Source organism: Homalodisca vitripennis, chromosome X (genome assembly GCF_021130785.1).
Source record: "Homalodisca vitripennis isolate AUS2020 chromosome X, UT_GWSS_2.1, whole genome shotgun sequence".
In the NCBI taxonomy this organism is placed as follows: domain Eukaryota; kingdom Metazoa; phylum Arthropoda; class Insecta; order Hemiptera; family Cicadellidae; genus Homalodisca; species Homalodisca vitripennis.
This window is the reverse complement of record NC_060215.1, coordinates 96,521,081-96,540,394: the sequence shown is the minus strand read 5'-3', so window position 1 is coordinate 96,540,394 and position 19,314 is coordinate 96,521,081. Positions and strand designations below refer to the sequence as shown.

The window sequence follows — 19,314 nt, the reverse complement described above, 5'->3', positions numbered from 1 at the left end:
ATGCTTCAAAGAAAAACCGATGAAACAACATTGGTACCGAAATTTATCATCAGTGACCACAAAGAAGCTATTAATGTACTAGAGGCTCACATGAACGACAGAATAGCACAGATAAAGGAAGACCCAACAGTGGGATTTGCCCACACCATTTCGGCTGATCATGAGGACCCCAGACATATGTCAGCTGGACAGGCTGTAGTATTCAGGCACAACTCTGAAAGGCCTAAGCAAGATGATTATGTAGATGGAAAGTTAACTCGTCAGAAAATTTCAAATGGAGCTCATATCTGCAGTTTGGTGACTAAGTCAGTATCCTGGGCAAGCCAACACCAGAAAACTATGACACTGCTTTTACACAGTTCACTAATGATTTCACTAATAGAGGACAGAAAACCTTAGTATGTTCTCCCATTGGAACTGTGAGAGACCTAATCAAGCCTAGACATTTTATCAAGATCATCACTGAGTTTCAGTGGTCAACAAAAGCTACAGTCTACATTCTGTCTAACAACCAAAAGTCGTATTGTGTATTGAGAGTGGTCTTTCACATTCAGTATTTCTGGGAACACTAAAACAACTCATCACAGAACACAATGAAAACACTGAATGAAAAGACGTAATTAATCCCCACAATTCCCTAACTGTTCCCTCCTCAATATCAACCACCCTGCCTAACTTTCCTTTCACCACCCGACCTACTCAACTCTTAAGCTCTTCATCACAGAACTGCAACGCCTCACAGTCACAGATCAATATCCCTAACCTTTCCTCGCCCTCTTTCAACTAAAAAACCCTGACACTAACCCAAATTGGCTCACAACCTGGTATTTCATCCGAGAAGCCAACTTAACTTCTGAAAAGTGAGATAGGAGGAAGTATTGTAAATGGTGATTTTTTGGTGTTGAACAGTGAGCTGAGTGAGAATTACTTTAACAACAAAGAAAGTTGTGAAAATATTGGAATTTCATGGGGACTCCTGTATCTTAACAAAAGATAAGCTAGAGAAATACTGTGTGAGAGAGGATTTGTGTGTCTTTAATGAGCATTCAATTTTTGAAGCTTCTTGTATAAATATTCTTACTTTACATTTACTAGTTATTTCTATCTATAGAGTTCCAGGTCATGAAAATTTTAAAAATATTATGGATAAGCTAGAGGATTTACTAACAATTTCGACAAAAGCTAAAAAACATTTATTTGGCTGCTGATTTTAATATTAATACTAAGATAATTGTAGCAACCCACAGTTAAAATCTGAATTTCTCTCTTTCCACTAGGATTACAAACTCTACAAGTTCATGAATTTATAATATTCTTACCCTAAAAATGAAAACTGTGCCTTCAAATCTTAAAATGAACCTTGAAAATGGCCTATCGGATCATAGAGCACTATTTGTAAATCTTGAATGTAATCCTGATAATAAGAATAGAACTGTCAATGGTGCAAAACAAAAAAGCGTTTATTCTCAACAAAATATATTGAGTTTTTTTTTTCTAGAAACCTAAGCTTAACCATTTAGAATGTATCTCTTGACAAAGATGTGGAAAAAACTGTAAAAACTTCTTTGAGAAATTCCAATGTTTATTTGAACAATCATTTCCTTCAACGTTCTATAGTAATAAACCACAAAGCGGTGGAAAAAAGTAAATCATGAGTTACAGCTGGTATTAGAATATCTAGACATAAGAAAAGAGAGCTTTGTAGGATAGCTAAGATGACAGATTATTTATATTTTATTAATTATGTTAAGTGTTATAAAAAGATTTTTAAGAGTGTCTGTAATGAATCCGAAAATCAGTAATGTGTATCTTACTGGTAATGCAACAGACATTGCTGAGTGTTCTAACAAAAAGTTTACTGAGACCGCAAAGGAAATTTGATTGTCTCCTTGTGATCAGAGAGCTTTAAATCTTGCAATGAGCATGCTAAATCTTGCTAATTAAAGATATGCGTTCTGATTTTGATAGCACTACTCTGAATAAAGTTGTTAAAGTTATAAAAATCCCTAAGTAACAAAGATTCAACAGGTTGGGATGAAATAACTCTTAATTTAATAAAAGAGGTTGCAAAGCAGAGCCTCTGGTGGTCATTGGAAGTCAATCATTTCAAAGCAACTTTTTTCCAGAGCTTTTAAAGTATACAGAACTCAAGCCTATTTAAAAAAATATGAGCTGTGTAATCATGACAATTATCGACCCGGTCTCAGTTTACCAACATTTTCTAAAGTTTTTGAAAAATTAGCTTTTAATAAAATAATATTCTTTTTAGAAAAAATTACATTTTGGCAAATGTACAGTTTTGGTTCTGAAAAGGATTGAGTACAAGTGCAATATCAAATTTAGTTAATGAGGTGTCCTGGGCCTTGGATAGATCACAGAGAACAATGGGCATCTTCTGCTACTTATCTAATGCATTTGATTAAATTAATTGATCAAATTCTTCTTAATAAGCTTTGTAATTACAATTTTTCTGTAGAAACTATTTCATGGCTAATATCCTACCTTAACAAACAATTATAATGAACAGTAATTCAGAAAAATAATACAATATTTAAGTCAGAATAGGAAGAAATCAGGATGGTAGTTCCACAAGGGTCAATTTTGGGGCCTCTTTTATTCCTTTTATATGTAAAGGACTTGCCTATAAATGTATCTAACAACTTAATACTTTATGCTGATGATAATAAGCACCTTTCCACATCAGTAATAAAAGCCGATAAAGATACTGAATTGAAAATTAAAGTCAAGGACACTCTATGCGAACTAGAAATATGGTTTACAGTCAATGGTTTAAAATTAAACCAAGAAAAGACCCAAATGGTTAAAGTTTTATACTGCCCAATCTAGATCCAACGTTGGTGAGGAGATGATATTGGAAATCAATCATTTATTATGAATAAAAATACCAAATTTTTGGGGGTATATATTGATTCACATTTGACCTGGGGAAATTCATTGAAACAATAATAGGGACATTAAACTCAGACTGTTTTCAAATGCTTGTGTTAAGAAACAATATAGACCTAAAAACTCGTTTAATAGTTTACTATGCATATTTCTACTTGATCATCATTACATAATAGAAATTTGAAGATTTGCATCAGAAATAAAAAAAGGTATTTTTAATTAAAAAGAAGTTTTAGTGAATTATGACTTTTCCCGATGGAGATCTTCTTGTAAACTGATTTTTAAAGATCTCAAGATAATGACAGTTCTCAGTTTAATAATTTTCAAGACACTGTTAATGGTTAAATCTAACTACCAAAATTTGATAAGTGATAATACCATTCATGGGTATAACCACAAGATTGAAGAGAGATTTTCAATACCCAAGACACACACTAAATTTATTGGAAAAAACAACATGTACATGGGGAGAAAATTATTAATAAACTACCTTCTGACCTAAAGAGTAAACTAACCACCAACACATTCAATGGCAGTCTTACTGATTATCTACTAGAAAAAATATATTATAGCTTTATTTATAGTTATAGTTTTTGTTATAGGTCAAAACATGTACTTTAGAATATGTATATACTTTTGTTCATAAGGTATGATGATATATTCTAAGTTGAATATTCACTAAAAATTTTGTCAAATATTTATGACTAAATTTTGTCTATTATTTAACTATATGCTATGACAATGTCATCTGTTTTTACCGCTATTGTTGCATTTATAAATGTTCATTATGACAATAAAGTATGATGATGACAATGAACATAACTTAAACAATGCTGTCATCAAAACGATTTTGTGCTAAATAAATGTAAAACCCAACAACTGAATTTAAAAAAAGCAAATGCAGTTATTTCTGGCTTTCAAGTCACATAATTGAAAAATGAAGCTAAATATTTGGGAATTATAATTGACCACAAACTTACCTGGGCTCCACAAATTTATGAACTCAATAAAAAACTCAGTAGTAGCCTATATGTTCTAAAAGAGTTAAATAATTAGCAGCCTAGACTCAGCAAAAGTTGCTTATGTCTCACTCTTTAACACATTGGAGTCTGGCTCGCTATTTGCTGTTTTTATAGCCTGGTCTGCATAAATTAATTGGTTTTTAGATTTTTTTTTTAGAAAACTGTTAAATATTATGTATAAGATATTATATTTTCTTGAAAGTTCTATCTTTCCTCTTTAAATTGATGTGTAAAACTATATTCCTATAAAATCTAATTAATTTTTTAAAAAATTTCAAAACTTACATTTTTTTAAGAAAAATAAAAACTCCCGCATGTCTTGTCTTACTTGAAAACTAACTTTTGAATAAATAAAACAAGTAATTTCAATGTTTTTAAAGGCATTTACTATATACATATTTACAAATAATTATTTTAATTGCCAAAAAAATTCAAATGCTAAAAAAATTGTTTGTTGTCGTAGACAGACTGACGACGCGCCAGGCCACGTCAGTGGATAAACAAAAGCCTCAAGCGGGTATGACGTAGTAGCGCCTAGCGGAAATTTTTCTGAAACTAACCATTAAAGCTGGCTTTCTAATGCAGCAGACGGCACTCGAAAAATCACTCGAGCAACTCCGTATATCAATCGGCAAAGCTGTGTGCTCGAGTCACGCTCGAGCGCCGGCCGGGGGTTTAAACAATGGCGCTCGAGTCTGGCTCGAGCGTAGACTCGAATGTGTTAAGTCATACTTCAGGTATGGACTAGTGTTTTTTTTCGGGAGACTCTTCAGCCGAAAATCTCCAACATGCTAGTATTAAAAAAAAAAAAACAGTGAGAACATTTGCAGGTCTGGATCCAATAGCTATTTGCCATAAAGCCTTTCAAGATCTACAATTATTGACTGTGGTGTCCTTGATTGTGTCTGAGGTGATTTGATTTGCTATGCTGTCTTGCAAAACATCACAAGAAAGACACTCTTACAATATCCGGAATGCCAAGAATTATGCTCTACTAACACATCACTGTGCACTCTACAAGAGGAAGCCAAGCTATGCAGGACCCAAATTCTCTGACATTCTTCAAGACCATCTGAAAGATACCACAGGACAAAAATGTTTCAAGAAGGAACTCCAAGAATGGCTTCTACAAAAGACATTTTATTCGCTTCAAAAAGTTATAATATAAACTGGTGGAACTACAGTATGAATCTTAGTATAACTAATGGTTTCTTCATTGTGACTCTTGTCTGTTGATCAATGTGTATTGCAGTTTAATAATATTTGTTTCCTAACACCAATTCTGTTACTCTATGTACATGCATAAAGAATTTGTCTATTGTCTACTCATTTCAAACATGCAAAAGGGGATATCATATGTTGTCCACACTCCTGAAAGGGTTACACAACACATTTAATACATACAATAAAAAATTCTACACGTTATTTTTCATCTGTGATACAAAATAAAGTAATGCATCTCATTGTGAATGGAATATACTCACATATCTTAATGGGACTTAAATCAGAAAAATATTTATCAATTATGTGTGACTGTAACCCTGATATTTCACATTCTGAACAAATGAATGAAGTCATAAGGTACATTAATTTTTTCTCGTGGTGAGGCTCAAATCAACAATTTTTTTCATTCACTTTTTGTTAGCCACACAAAAACTGGTGAAGAGACTTCTGAAGTAATTGTAGCACAAAGTTAAAGAACATGGATTTTACATAAATTACTTTCATGGCCAAGCCTTTGACAATGGTATGAACAAGGCAGGAATTTACAATGGTGCACAGGCTCGAATTGGGCATACCAATGACCTAGCTGGATTTGTACCGTGCACAGCTTGAATTTGGTTCATGAGCATGCAGCAGAAGTATCTCCAATGATGATCATGTTTTTGAAGTGGTACTCAGTAAGTTCTGTTTCACTGGTGGTTCAATCATACGATGGGAATTCGTTACCAAGTATTTGGATCGTACAATAAAAGTACACACTAATACATGATGGTCATCAAAAAGATAGGCTATCACTTCTATTGAGAAAAAATAAAGATTTTATAGACTTATCTGAAAGAAATTAAATATAATCAAGAACCAGAAATAAATAATAATGAAACCATTTATTGGGCTTCTAGCATGATCAAAAACATTAATGCTCAGTTATGCTCCCCATGGTATATGTAGCCAAAAATACTGATACCAATTGATTAAACAAATAAATCAGACGTGTCTGAGGATTTAAAATTTTATCTGGGTAATTTCTGAAAAAAGAATAATCTGGAGAACTGTGCCAGAAATTTTGGCCTCAATGCAGCAGAGACGCGAAGCCATTGAAAAAGTTAGAGAAATTGTAAGTTTCAAATTGCCCAAAGATGCAGGGATAGCATGATATGTCCCTGAGCTAAACAAATAATTTTTCAACCCATAGCTCCAGTGTACTAACCCATTTGTTTTGTATACAAGCGAAAGCTAGTGAAAGGGTTAAAATTGTATATAAACTCAAACAAAAATGATACTAACCAAACCTTGGTTTATGAAGTACTCAAACAAATAGACTAGGCCAAGTGGTATCATGTACTTGAAGAGAGGAGGGATTGCCTTCAACTTCTCACTGAAAGAGTCTGTGGTGAACGCAAGAGGTACTCTCTCTTCATTCCCAGCAGAGATGGTATCTGCCACTGTCGAGCTATCACTGTCCTCAAGCTGTGGTCTCTCCAAGATCACCCAGAACCTGAGACACAACATACATTTCCATACACTTCATTTGCATTCTACTCCTCTTTTGATAGTTAGATAAAAATCCAATCCTTTATTGTTAATATAAATATATCTGTTGTAAATACTTGTTAATGACTATAATATAATCATACTGATTTAAACATTATTCTCAGAATTTGAATCATTATGTCAAATAAAAATACTGAAATCATTACAATTAAAGATTATATAATTTTTAGAAAGAAGACATTTGGGTTTTCAAACAACCTCAAATGATAAAAATCACATGAAGTGTGTTTAATACAAACAAGCTTATCAAATATCTCAGTTTCTATGAATATTGTTTTTTAAAGTTGTAGGTAAGTAACAGAATGGAATTTTAATTTCTTCACCAACCCCACAAAAAACAGAGATCAGCCGCCTTCAAGTTAATGTGTTTGTATCTGTACTTGTATGTACTACGAGTATAATTCATATCAACATGTCATCACAAACTTTGTCCTACATCTACTAACAGTTTATGTCATGTGAAAGTTTGCTACCATAACTTTGACTGGGAAAAACCTTCCTGAAGAAGCATTGTAAAGTAATGTAACCTAAATCGTTTGTGCTCTCCTAATCCTGTCTCACCAGGGAAATTTCCAGTTGTAGCAGTTACAGCTGGCAACACTGTCTCTTCAAGGGACATAATCACTTGAATGCAGTCAAGACTGGACAACTCTTTTACTCTAACCTAATGCTAGCCTAGGACTTGTTAGATCAAATTCCTCATCTAGCGATAATAAGATGTCTCCTATTAATCTTACAGAATCTATAGGTACCATCATCTCTCAAAACCAAGCTTCCAAGGTTATGGATTGTACCCGCTGGCCCAGAAATGTAACACTGAAGCGTTTTTTATTCAGAAACACAAAAACTCTCTCAGTGTAACTTAGTTTCTCATTTGTCTAACACTCAGTCTAGTGATATTATTCCTCCTAGCTTAAACTCCCAAACAACTAGACATAGGCCTAAGTTAAAAAAAGCCTATGAAAAATTATAGCTCAGACAAGGTAAGGCCTCAATAAATTTCAATGTTTAAGGACAAAAATGGAGGTTCTATCTTTCTTTATATTGGAAACTAGACCAAATATACTGTGCATTTCAGAGCATTGGCTAGTTAAAGATGAAATTGATGTGTACACCCAAATTGAAGATTTAATTTTGGCGGATGCCTATTGTAGACAGGAACATAAAAATGGAGGCACAGCAGTTTATGTTAAAAATAATCTTAGATATAAAAAAACTTTAACTTTGAACAATTTTGTAAAGAACTAACTTTAGAAATTGCCGCTATTGAGCTCTTGGACTCTTTAATGATCATCATGTCGATTTACCGCTCTCCTGATGGTGATTTTGATGAGTTTATCCAACTTCTGGACAAATGTTTTACTTTTCTTTCTCGAAATAAGAAAAAACTTGTGGTCTGTGGTGACTTTAATGTACACCTGGAAGAAAAATCACGGGAAGAGAACATTTTTTACAAACATGCTTATTAGTCATGGCCTATAACATTTCAAACAGACTACCCACAAGAGGCACAGCGTGCCTAGATTCCATGGCTACAAATTTTGATTTCTTGGGATTATAAGGTGGAAGTCATTGAACCTATGATTGCGGGACCATAGTGCAGTTATTATGACAATAAAGTCAAGTTTGGGAAATGGTAAACACAAAGAAGTTTCATGGCATGATAAGTATAGTTTTACAAAGCGCGTCATCAAGGATGAGCAGCTGCCTTTACTAAGGAGGGCTCTAAAAAACGTAAACTGGCCAATTGAATTGGGTGATCACTATTTATCTGAGCACTCCTTTGATAGATTTCTTCAAACCTTAATTACAATTTTGATATATTTTTTCCATTAAAAACTTTAAAAAAATATCCAGAAAACGGAACTAAATGTCAGTTTAAAGATAAATCTTGGTATACAGCAGACTTGCGCAGCACTTAAAAACTTAGTAGTTCTTCTAAATGATCATTATAAATCAGCAGTCTCACCAAAAGACCGTGATGAGTACTATGCATTATATTGTAAAACAAATAAACAATACAGACTGGAAGTAACAGAAGCTAAGAAGGCCTTCAACGTCCACACCATCAGGTCATCCTCCCAACATGTGTAAAGCGGCCTGGGATATTATAAACTCACACAGACCTAAGAAGCCATATGCTTCCTGCTCAGAAAGTCCTGACAACATAAACAATTTCTTCATAGAGGCTGTTGAAGAGATAGTGACAAACCTTCCGGAGATGGACTTTAACCCTCTGTATATTGCAAATAGGCCTAAGCCTATATTAGACCATTGGTTAGAGGTGCGGATATTAATAAAAATAGTAAATAGGCTAAAGAACTCTAGAAGCCCGATATCTATGGTGTTCCTTGCTTTGTTTTGAAAGCGGTGATCCATGAAAGTAGCAAACCCTCTATCAGTAGTAATAAACAAGTGTCTTAGTCGAGGTATCTTTCCCAGATGCTTTGAAGATTGCACGCACAGTCCCCCATCTACAAGAAAGGAAATCCTGAGGAACTGGTGAATTACAGGCCAGTTTTCAGTTCTGCCAGTGGTGTCTAAGGTCATGGAGTCAATAATGAAAAAACAGTTGGTTGATTTTTTTTGAGTCCAACAATCTGCTCAGCAACACCCAACATGGCTTCAGAAGTGGACGTTCTACAACCACTGCCTTATTATCCATAGCATCAAGATAATGGAAGCTTTTGAGGGCTGGTTGAATCAATGGCTCTTGCGCTCTGTGATCTGAGCCGAGCATTCGATTGTGTGCCGCATAAGATACTACTTAGCAAGCTAAATTCCTATGGATCGAAGGAAACAGTTCACAAAACTAATTTCCAGCTATCTCGAAAATAGACAACAGAGAGTATCGCTTGGTGGGGCTACTTCAGGAAGTAGAGAAGTCATGCATGGAGTGCCACAAGGTTCCATCCTGGGACCTTTGCTCTTCTTAATTCTTGTGAATGATTTAAGACTGGGAGGCAGGGGCAGTGCTGTTTGCAGATGACACTACGCTCCTGTCCAGAGGAAAGCTGATACACTCCGTGCTTCAGGAAGCCGAGGACTTGTTAGCAGATTGCCAAGAGGTGGTTCACCACAAACAAACTAAAATTAAACGAAAGAAAAAAACACAACTGATATTCTGTACTCTAAAAAATGGAGATGTCATAGAGGACTGTGATGAGGCCGTTAAATTACTCGGTTTCTCTGGCTGGACCCGAAGTTAAATTGGAATTGCCACATAGACAAAGTCTGCACAAAACTCTCCAGGGTTATCTTCTTGCTGAGAAAAACTGAGAAACGTGGTACCAGAGCGGTGCCTGGGTAACGGTGTAACCACACACTTTTTCCACAGCCACCTAGCCTATGGTATTCTGCTCTGGGGCCATGCATCAGCATGCAGCAGAATACTTGTTCTCCAAAAGAAGGCGCTACGCATCATTACATGTTCAGACCATCTGGAGCATTGTAGGCCTATTTTCAAACGCCTCAGGGTATTAACGGTTCAAGGCCAATATGTAATGAACTCGCTTATATACGAAAAGGAGAATGAATCTCTGTTTGGGAGAAGACAAGATGTCCATGGCTACAACACCCGCCATGCAAAAGACCTAAACACCCTAAAATGTAGACTTTCAAAATCGTTGAACAGTTTTCCAATAGCAGCGGTCAAACTATACAACAGCCTACCGGAAAGCATCAGAAATATGAACACTATTAAGTTCAAGAAAGCCATATGGTCCAGACTTACAAGTAGGCCTATCTATGCACTCAAGGAACTTGAAGATGACCCACTGTTCTAGTCCTGCCACCATAAACCTTTGTAAATAGTGTATATAGTTTTTAAAATACTTGACAAAATTGTTCTGAACAAATTGCAAACAGTTTTTAAACAAAATTGACACAGTCTATCTGGTTTTATCAGTCAAAGACGAAGACATCAAGTATCAAGTAAGTAAGTATCAAGTTCCTCGGGTGTATTTTGGGTTTACAATGCCAGGTAAAAACCCCATAAATAGTCTTAGCGTTTAACTATTAAATCTAATATGCTTCTCAGTTCACAGTTTCTAGTTAGTTTCTTGGTTTGTTTCGATGCTGGAATACTACCACAAAGATGGGTTATCTTGTCTTTCACTGATTTCCCCTTTAAAAAATACAGTGCTCAGCCAACACCCCTGTTCAGGTTCCATTAGATATATAAAGACCCCATTCTTAGCTAGTTGGTCCAGTTTCTTCATTCCTTTCATTCAAAGGAAAGTTCATCATTTCATCCTGCATAATTGAGAGTCTACCTACAGTTTCACACCATATCAGTGCTTTTGATGGAAGACGTCAGTGTTTTAATTGCTGTTTGACCGTTGAACAAATTATTGTGTTGTTTAATTTATTTCCTTTGAGATTGAACTATGCACATTTGTTTCAATGCTTATATATCTGACTGAAAAGTAGCCGGTGATCGTCCTACACTCCTGTTCCACATCCCTCATCGGTTTTTGACTCATATGTATACCCCCATACGGTATCCTCTTTTAGTGAGTTATATGTCTTCTCATTATTACTCAATGTTATAAAGCATTTTTTTCTCAAAACTGTACTTCTCAATCCTAGAGCAAACTATTAATAATTTTATTCATCTAACAGTGGTTTTGTATAAAACAATATATAAAATAGTATATAATTTATAATAGTGTATGAAATATTATCAAAATACAGAAACTTCTTACTTACTAAATTTGTTTGTACCATTCCCTGTATTTCGCTTATTTTCCTAAGTTATGGGAGAGGGAAGAGGGAAATATCTCCTAGCACTCTCTATTAATTCACCACAGAATATGCACAGTTTGTGATATGCTGAAAGAAACCTCACAATTGACTTGGAGCCCTATAGACAGGTCTTGGCTGTGACTAATGATAAAAAGATGGTTGTTGACATCTGCACATTAGATTTCAGCAACAAATAAAAAACAAGTTTCAGATGTTTGCTTTCAATACAATACTCACTACAATGAAATACTCATTTGGATAAGTTATTGTACAGCAACTAAAACTGGAGTAGGATAAATTAACAGCTGGGAGATAAGTGACCCAACATTTTAATTAAAATATACTAATTTTAAATCATGTTAATTGAGAATTGAGAAAAAGGTGTAATGAAGAAGTGTAATTTGAAATTTTTCACATTATATGGCGAGAACAGTGTGCTTTAAAAGCTAACATGTTTAAATTTTAAACAATAAAAAACAGCACCTTTGTTAAGAATATAGTTAAATACCAACATTTCATTAATATAAAGCATTGAAACAAAATGGGTAAGCTTCCACAGATAAGTACTTACGAGAAGGCCATGAGAGTAGGAACCACCAGAAGAACATAGAGGGTCATGGAGGGGGAGAGACCAAGAGCAGTCAGGGAGGCGTAGCTAAGAGACCCGAAGAAACCAGCTCCTCCTGTGCCAGAAGACCAGGTAGAGATCACATTCCTGTCCAAATATTACTTTATCACACACAACGGATTGTCAGTGAAAAATATATAACTACTAAACAGGTGCATATAACCAATCATAAACATTTGCAGATATAATTTATAGTGAATGTCAATTTTATAATTTATAGTTTTATAGTATATAGTTTAAAAAAATAATCTTAGTCTGTGGGATACCTTTTGTAGCTGTAGTTTTAATTGTGTTACTGTAAAAACTTTATCAGGGTGACAACTTTCAAATCAGACCTTTCTCAAACCAAAACAAGAATTGAAACAAAGAAACTGTTTTTAAGTTAATCTTTGATTTTATTTACATTTGTCTATTCTATTTCAAATCTATTGTGCCATTGGTTTGTGATAATTTACTCTAAACTAAGTTCAAAACTCTATATAAGTTCCATAAAATTCCATACTCGATTTCATCAATAAAGGTTTTTCACTTACTTATTTTTAAAGAACGCCATGTAGGACAGAAGTGTAGCTTCGCCGAGACCTGAGGAGAAGGCTGTACAGACGACTCCAAGGATTGCCACCCACTGGGTCTGAGAGGCTCCCACTATGATGTACCCCGCACAGCCAAGCACGATGATGAGGACCATTCGGAAACTGTCAAATCCAGTTACATTAACAGCAATGAGCGAAATACTTATTAATTCAACATACAAATTAGAATTTAATAATCCAGAATATGATATTGCAGTTAGCAACAACATATTAATCAATCATGTCATGTGTCTAAACTAAGATGTACTGAAGTCAAACAATTTTTTACAATAAAAAGATAAATAACTCATTAAAGATTTTAACATATATATTTTAGTAATAAATTAGGAAATGTAGCTGAATTGTAGTATATAATGGGATTCGCTATGTATTTGTATGAGTCCAAAGTCTCTTTGTTTTTTTATTATTTTACAGGGGTATATATATATTATTATTTTATTTTATAGTAATATAAAAATGTACATATATAAAGTATATATGAATGAGATCTGTTGTTTTTGTTGTATAAAATGCATATTTGATTTTATCTGTGGAAAGGAAATTTGTGCATGAGTGGTTGTGTCTGGGTTTGCTTTTTGTTTATTATATATGTGATGTGAATGTGTGTGTGTGTGTGTGTGTGTGCGTGCGCGCGTGTGCGCGTGTGTGTGTGTGTGTGTGTGTGTGTGTGTGTGTGTGTGTGTGTGTGTGTGTGTGAGGTTGTGTATTGTTTTTTTTTTCTCTTGGCAGTTCTAGCTTTCAATAAATAATATATAATTTTTTTAATAATAATAATACATAAAATAGTATTTTGACAAATGATTACTCTTCATGCACACAGGAAGCTTACGCTTTTCTAACATGTAGAATTATTCACACAGCAACTCGTAACTAAACTCTATGTTTTGTATAAAAGATAAATCTTACAATATTATTTGCAGTGTACAATGTGTGCCAATGTTATTATTAACATTTTTCTTATTTTGCTGTTACAAAACTTGTAAATACTGTGGTGAATAAAAAGATTCATTTAAATTATATTTATATTACATTACTTAGTAAATTTAATTTGAAGTAGACCTTTATTGGTTGTTAACTGATTATAAAGCCTAATAACGCTTTGTCAAATTTTTTAACCTAGATATTTTTTGTCCCCATAAAATATTTTGTTTTAGAATACATTTTAATATAATTACTACACACTCGATTAAGAAATGTACACATTCACTGTTAGTATTAATACTATAGATATTAAATGTATTTACAAAATTTTTAAAATTAAAAATTAGATTCAATTATTCTAAATAGGGTCAAATCCAAATCCAATTATCATACGTACAAATCCATTGCAGTATGTAGTGTTCTAGATAGTAAAAATGATTTTAGCTTTTCACTAAAGACTATGTACAAACTTCCTTTCCCAAGTTCAGCTGGTAGTAAGTTAAAATATTGATAAAAAATACCCACAATTGTACTGTGTTATACATTTTTTTATTTGTGTTTTTGTAGGGGCACATTTAATTTGTCAGGATATTAAGTTTTTTGGGTAATAAAACAAACTAAAATAACTTGTTTTAATTTTTTCAGCAATTGTTTTCTATTTCTACTAATAATATTGTTAAATGGCAATGATTTTGACCCATTCTTTCCTTATCAGCACAGGCATTTTAAGGATAAAGTTCAAATTTAGGCTTCTTGTTTTATTTTATTTATTTTATAAATAATTGAAAAACTGGAAAAGCCCCTGGCTAATTAGTAGTTTCTTTTAGTTTATTTTTGAAAATATATCCTTGCTGAGTTCCAATACAACCTTAACCATTGTCACCACTACCACTCTCTGAATCTGTCATCATCACAAACCTGTACAAATAATTGATTTGAACATCAGTATATACCCATTGCACACTAAAATATTTCAATACAACCATACAATACAAATAAATCTATAGACACAATGGCTAAAAATTATTGCTGTCTGCATCACATAAACACAGCGCTAAATTCTAGCAAACAAGTATGGTAAGAGATCACAGACGAACACAAGAATATTCTGAATTCTCGCGGGAGATGCCCAAATATAACAGGTATTGTAACCTTTCCGTATTTATTAAATGCCAAAACTGTGCAAAGGTGTATATACCGCTTGGCATCTTTTGTCTAAGGAGAAAATGAAGTACAGAGGTGGACCAAGCATCCCATAATAGTCTAACTTTATTAGAAGAAGTTAAAGCCTTTGTTACGACTGTAAAAATACCAGAGATATTTATTCTATTGCCAAACTCAGCCAACACTTTTTCCATGAATTCTCCAACAGCACATATAGTTGAACCGTGCCTTTGAAACCCAAACTGATGAAAACTTAATATATCACTCTTTTCTACAACTGTAAGTCTATTAAAAATAACTTCCTCATATAACTTTGAGAAGACTGGCAATGGAGGTTTTGGTCAGAAATTGCTTGGATCAGTATTTTCTCCCATTTTAATAATTGGATTAATTTTTGTGAATTTTACTTTGTCAGGAAAAGTGTTTGAATATATTTAAAATGTACCAAGGACATGCACAACATTATCACAAAACGATTTAATTATACAAGGATTTATATCATTACAGGACGAGTTGTTGATTGACTTTACAGCTTAATGAACTTCATGTTTTATCTACCTGCCAGAAATATAAGATGTGTGGATTAAGAGTAAACTATGAAATCAAATACATATCGGGGTGCTATTCAAGGCCTTCATATTTGTTAATAGATTTGTCAGCAATGTTCGCAAAGAAATTGATAAAAGCATTTACAGCATCTTCTCAAAATAGATGGCAATTTCATTTTTTGTATTGCCCAAACACAATTGGTTTCTTTTAAAATAAAATTCTATGTGCATTTAATTTTAAATTTATATGTTTTTTGCTTTTCTATACATGCTTCACTTTTGCTTCTGTCAGGAATTTTTTATTCATCTTTTAGTATCTTTAGATACAAAATTACATCAAAATATCGCTGCTATTATATGTTTTTCATCTGATGTAGCATTCTATTTTTCACATGATTTTGTTTTGAAATGTCTTCCTATTTTTTCTTTTCTTAGACAGAGATTGAGTGTGAGGAATAATTCTCTGTACAGCTTTAATGTAATTTACTAGATTTGTATTTTTCTTGGAAACTATTATTTCCATTATCACTTCCTCTCTGTCAAAGTGGCCTATGATATGATAGTAAAGTTTTCATAGTTTTTAGAAGGCATAATTTGTATGATATAGTTAATTGGGCTAGCTGTTATATTAGTATTCCTAGTGAACAAATTAGATACTAGATTAAGAGAAAAGAACTGCAATACTGATGTTAGAGAATACTGGTTACTGGAATGTTTAAGAAAATTTGTGTTAAGAGTCTCCACAGCCAATTGAGTATTTTTACGATTTGTGTCATATGGACGATAATGTGTTTTTTATAAAATGTAATTTTTGTTGATAAATGTGATGTAGTAAACACAAGGGGATTCCATTCAATTACAGGTATTTGTCCTCACACTTGTCAGGTATTTGACTTTAAATCTTAAAATTGGAAAGGAGGGTGCTAATTTTACTGCAGAACACAGATACTCACAATACACTATGAATTTTGTTTTTGTGTTGTTCACTTCTAGTAAGAAGGCAAGAAAAATGTCCTTGTTTTATATTTGAATTATATCATATATTTACAAGTGAGATAGAATTCAAGATTGAAAATTACACTTTGCCCCCGTTTTACCTTGTATCCTTAAATTTTCTAAAACCAAGCATTTAGCATACATAGTGATATTATAATAAACCAGTCAGTCTATAAAAGAAGTTGGGAGGTTTTACCTAGCAATTCAATTCTTATGTTTATATTTTTAACTTTAAAATGCATTATTCATAAATGGTTTTCCCTAACCCCACACATTTCACTGTCCTATTCTACCACCTACAAAAGGAATTTCATCACTGACCCACTGCTATAAGAGACTGCAAGTTATGACTATATAAAATTAATCCTGGTTGTCCAAGTGCATTGCCATTGTTTAAAATGACAAATTTTTGTACTAGAAACTTATACAGAATTTATAATTTGATGATTTTTAATGTGATATACAATTGAACAAGGGATACAAAGGATGTAATTTTCTCATTTACATATCCTCAATCATTTTAAAAGTAATAAGTACCTTTAGTTTTTTTTTTTACTTACTGAACCCATAATGGGAAGAATGGAGCTATAATTTTGGTGAGTAGTGATGGAATTACATCTGCCAGAAGGATTGCTCCAGTCGACAAGTAATTGCAGTCCCTCTTGTCAGGATCTGTGTTTATTACAGAACCATCCTGAACATAAATAAAACACACAATCATGGACTCTTAAACAATAGGTATATTGTCAGTACTGAAATCATATGGATTGCTGGGAAGTTATACTACACACTTTAATAGTTCTCATAGATGTCTACAGACACACTATACAAACTTCTTTCATGTAATTTTGGAAATTGGGCTATGAAAGACTATCCTTTGCTAATGTTAGAATTAAAGAAAGCCTTTAAAGTGAAAGTTACTTATAATGATAATCTTATTGAATATGGTGTAAACAAAGTATTTTTAAATTGTAATACACTCATAAAAAACTGCCAAACATTACCTAATAATCTATATTAAAATTTAAAAAAAAGACAGTCAGTCATAAAACTAGAGGAATTCAGTTAATGGATTCAGATGTAGTTTTTGTAGCTTTAATGTGTACAATCTAAAAATACACAATCTAAAAATATATAGACAAGGCATATGTTCATTACATCTTATAGATAATGCCATTGGCAATGTTCATGGACAGATAGCAAAATCAAGAACCCATATAAAATTGTACACTTGTCTATCTATATTTAATAAATCAATCAATTTAAATGGCCTTGTTTATTCTTGCACTCACCTAGCATAAAGATAGCAGTATTAACTGACAGTACTATTGGGTTGCAATGCCATTAAACACATGGGGTTCCTCTTTATACATAAAACTATAACAGAACAAATGTTCTTATGTGTCTATTAATCTTCACTGTAAGAAATATGAGAAAATAATGAAAAAGCTCCACTTTGGTAAAACTTTCATCAGCATATAAAAATGCATAAAACAAAATAGAGCTATAATAAACAAAATAATGATCAACATAGAACAGATGTATACTCATAAATACATACATACATGCATATATATAAATAATTTCAACAAAATAATTACAATGGTAATCATGTATGGTGTAACAAAATTATTGTTATGTATTAATTGGTAGGGTTTTATAATATTTTGAATGATACAGATCACAAATAAACTCAATTATCAGTAAATAAACATTACACAAAAACAATTTTAAATATAAAAAAACCTAAAGTTCCTTCACACAAATACCAGAATAAGTTTTTTTTAATTGATAATACATTCATCTCATATGATTTCTTTCAAATCCAAACAGAAATGGAAATAATGGAAATAAGGAATTTTATTGAAAAGGCAATGGGGGGTTATTAAACACATCTGTTTTTTTTCTAAACATAAGAGAGAAATTGATGTGTTATATTATGCTCTGGACAACTGAATTAATACAATAAAACCATGTTTGCACTCTAATAAATATTGAGTGATATGAGGCCAACATAGGTGTGAGTACCTGAGAATGCTTATTGGGATCATGCTGGGCCAGAATGTCATGGGCAGCGCTCAACATCACCACATAGCCATAGTTGTTACAGAGCCCCAAGATCCAAAATGCAACCAAGTTACGCCATTTGTTGGTCTCCGGCTCTTCTTGGTCCTCCAGATACTCTGCCTCCTCTGGTACCCTCACCGGCTCTTCATCACTGGCCACCGGCATTACTTCTAACTCAACAAGATCTGCAAAGTGTAAACAATCAGTTTAAGTTTCATATTTACATCCAACAATGATAAACAAACACTAATGTGTTATACAGCTGGAACAGATTTTGAATGTAGCTCGAACAAGTAATCAAAGGATCTTATTATTGTGAGGAACAATTACTAAAAATTTAAATTAAGGAGTTATTAAAGTTCATGTAAAGTTCATCCCTTAGAGACTTCTCTCTGATATTTGATAATACGTAAGTAGAGACCAACATACAATCAGACATTCAGATGTTCATCATATGAGGAAGAGCTTTCAGTTTATTGCAGGACGTGCACCTGAAGCCCACTGTAAAGAGGCTTATTAGGGTACTTGAAATTTCTCACTCCCTACCAGTTAAATCTGAAGAGGCCCTGTATGAAAAAATGTACAGAGAATAAGACATACATCTTATTCACATAACACAGATTTTATAAAACTGATTTTCAGGTTTCACAATTTTCTAATGTTAGAAAAGTAATACTTATACTTACAAAAAAAGTCCTTCCAAATTCAGATGTTTTTACAGGAAATTGGCAACATCTGGGAATAAATTATAAAATAATCAAATCTCGTTCTGATGAACTAAACTGTCAATTAAAATGTTAAAACAATAGTTAATTTCTCTTTAAATAGTGTTAGTACTATGTGATCAATAAAGCAGAATTTAATTTTAATTTTGTTCTATTCACACAGCACTGGCTCAATGGATGGAATTTCAATAGGCCAATCCCCTTTTCACCTTTACTCTGCCA

General features: G+C 33.1%; 1 protein-coding gene across 5 annotated transcripts in view; it reads right to left on the bottom strand.

The window, feature by feature from the left end:
- Window positions 1–19,314, bottom strand: part of LOC124369728 (battenin) — a 98,244-nt gene that overhangs the window by 12,132 nt on the left and 66,798 nt on the right. For all 5 annotated transcript variants that reach the window (XM_046827792.1, XM_046827790.1, XM_046827791.1 and 2 more), the window contains 5 exons: window positions 18,329–18,552; window positions 16,861–16,994; window positions 12,612–12,773; window positions 12,022–12,165; window positions 6,438–6,648 (listed from right to left, as the gene is read on the bottom strand). In XM_046827792.1, the coding sequence (XP_046683748.1) occupies window positions 6,438–6,648; window positions 12,022–12,165; window positions 12,612–12,773; window positions 16,861–16,994; window positions 18,329–18,532 (855 nt within the window). In that variant the 5' untranslated portion in view covers window positions 18,533–18,552. The remainder of the gene's footprint in view (window positions 1–6,437; window positions 6,649–12,021; window positions 12,166–12,611; window positions 12,774–16,860; window positions 16,995–18,328; window positions 18,553–19,314) is intronic.